The sequence below is a fragment of the Mytilus trossulus genome, chromosome 9 (assembly GCF_036588685.1).
Source record: "Mytilus trossulus isolate FHL-02 chromosome 9, PNRI_Mtr1.1.1.hap1, whole genome shotgun sequence".
Lineage (NCBI taxonomy): Eukaryota > Metazoa > Mollusca > Bivalvia > Mytilida > Mytilidae > Mytilus > Mytilus trossulus.
This window is the reverse complement of record NC_086381.1, coordinates 7,912,485-7,915,288: the sequence shown is the minus strand read 5'-3', so window position 1 is coordinate 7,915,288 and position 2,804 is coordinate 7,912,485. Positions and strand designations below refer to the sequence as shown.

Sequence of the window (2,804 nt, the reverse complement as noted above, 5' to 3'; positions counted from 1 at the left end):
TTTTTCTCATATAAATATATATATGTTTACGTTTTTTCCTAAAATTTGTGTCAATATACTTATAATTATACTAAATAAAACATTCAGGTAATCTTTATTTCAATAATCAAATGATCTCATAGTTTAATTTAAAACATAAAATCGATTAGATTCGAGGAAATCAAAAATGTTTTATCCTAAAGTAAGATTATGCCAATTGTTTTGAAAAATAAAAAAATAAAAAAATAAGCATGAAACAAAGCAAATAATTTTAAATTTCGTTAGATATATTCATTTTATCGAAATATAGATTAATTTACACCAAAAGCAATCCCGCTTGCACTACTCACATCCACAGTTGTCAAATCATACAAGACTATACACGAATGCTTTTCCCTTTCTATTTGTAACTAGAATCTTACAGCTTGATTTTTCAACGTTTACAATTACTGGCGCCTCAAGACCGTTCTCACTAGTCAGTAGCTCTCTATAGTTTTGTCCATTGGAAGATATAACTACTAAATTGTTCGAATCTTTCCCTACTACATATATATTCCCGTCTCTATCTACAGATATACCAAAAGGAGATTTAAGAACGGTTTCATTTTTGAACATCCATCGTGTTTTACCTTGAAAGTCGGCGCAGGTTACATTATTGTATTTACAGTTTGTATAGAAAATTTCGTCTCCGAATGTTGCAACACATGAATAGTCACTTACACTAGTTTTAGTAATATTGGAAATGGATTCGTCATTTAAACTGATCATTTGTACCCCTTTCCCTCCAGCACAATAAATCAACTTGTCTTCACTGTATGCTAATCCAGTATTAACTAAATTAACTGTTAATCCTTTTTTTATTTTCCTTGTTTTTAAGTCAATCACTATAATTTGATAGGCGTAAAAATCATAACCAGTTGTCACAGCAACTGAATTATCGCCTATTATCGCCACATCGAATACGGTTCCGAAATTTCGAATTTCAAATTCTGGTGATCCATCTGGCTTCAAAACTCTAATCATTTTATAAACATTGCATGCAAATACCATTCTACAATCGGGCAGTAACACACACCCAGTAGCAAATAACAGGTTTGTGTCAAATGATTGCAGCAGTGCAGGTTTCAGACTGTCGATTATTATAGGTTTTGAAGCTACCATTATCTGAGCTTGTTTATCCTTCTGTTTCATGATTGGTATTCTACATGGATCGGCTGTAATCACGATATCCCCAAATTTCTCAATGTCAGATAGCAAACCTTGCAAGGAGGGATTGATCTGGCACAACACGTTAATTTGATTCGCACCATCACTATTGATCATTGATTGAATGTACTGTTCATCAACTAAGACATCGTTTTCTATATGTTTCAAAGCTAAAAAAGTTTGCAGCTCTGATGCGTACTGTTTTATATTGGAAATGTTTGTTTGGTGTTCTGTAATCTCGTGTTCCTTATCCATCAATGATTTCAGTAGTCGTCGTATTTTATTATTTTCTTCTTCTTTCCTCATTTTCAATTCTTTCAATAAAGCATCCTGTAGTTTATCAAGATGTTGATTAATTTTAGCACGAGTTTCTTGCACCGCTTTTTCAATCTCCCTTATGTTATTGCCAAGGAACGCCAAGTTTTCTTCCCAATTGGTCCTTAGTCTTTTAACATTTTCTACTACCTCTGACAAAGTCAGTTCGATTTCTGCAAATGCATTTGAAGACTTGATGTGGTGCGATATATCATCAATATCGGTCAAATCTTTGCAATCAGTGTGAGATTCAACTATACACCTCTTGCAGCACGGACAGTCATGCTTTTTACAAAATAGTTGGTACTTTTGATTATGCTTATCACAAGATTGTGCTACTTGTAATACTTTGTTTGGAAGTTTCTGGTATTCGTCAGTAGATACGATGCCATGATTTCTTGTCCCTTTAGAAATACTATGATGGTCTTTACATTCTTCACACAGCCCTTCATCACACTCCGAAAACCAGACAATTGATGGTTTGGTAATATGACGATAATCACATACCCCGCAAACACCCTAGTTACTAGCCATTATTCTGCAAAAAAAAAAATAATATATATAAATTCATAAACTCGACAAACTGATTTATTCTGATCATTCGTTCATAATTGATTAAAAAACAATTGATATACGAGATTTTGCTTTGGGTATATCTTTTTCTAAATGAATTATATCAGTGGCGCAGCTAGACAATTTTTACGTATGCACCCGAGTCTCGGGGAGGTTTCTGAGTACACCCAGATGGTCCAGAAGAGAGGAGGACCTTCTTGTACAGACACTTGTTTCAATTCATTAGATCAATATCTAGTTTATGAATATAAATAAGTGTATGTGCCTTCTGGTATAGAGGTTCGAGGGGGCGAAGCCAATCGCTCTTTGTCATCTCATTATTGAGAAAAAGATCAAATTTCTGCCTTTAAAAACCTCATTAATAGCAAATTCTTCGTCCATGACATCTCTACACGATTGCAGGGGTTATCGCATTGGAAATATATGTGTACATTTCTTAAAACAAATTACCCTGTGCAAATTAAGTTATATATATTAATATAAATATAAAAGAAAGAAAGAGGGCCTGCATATACAATTAAAATCTAATGATCATTGATTTTAGAGAAATATGTTCAAACCAGTTTTCGTAAATATATTTTTAAAGGAAATATGGGGTAAAACAGTCAAACATCTTAAACTTCAGAGATAGAAGTAAAGCAAGTCTCCATTTAAATGTCATTTTCAATTATTTTGATTAATTGAATTTCACCCTTTTGTATGCGTGAATTTCATAAATGGATACATAAACT

The 2,804-nt window shown here is 32.8% G+C and overlaps 1 protein-coding gene across 1 annotated transcript; it reads right to left on the bottom strand.

Annotated features, from left to right (window-relative positions):
- Nucleotides 1–345: 345 nt before the first annotated feature.
- On the bottom strand, nt 346–1,491 carry LOC134683737 (uncharacterized). The gene has a single exon (XM_063543052.1). The coding sequence runs from the start codon at nt 1,489–1,491 to the stop codon at nt 346–348; it is 1,146 nt and encodes a 381-aa protein (XP_063399122.1).
- Nucleotides 1,492–2,804: the final 1,313 nt, after the last annotated feature.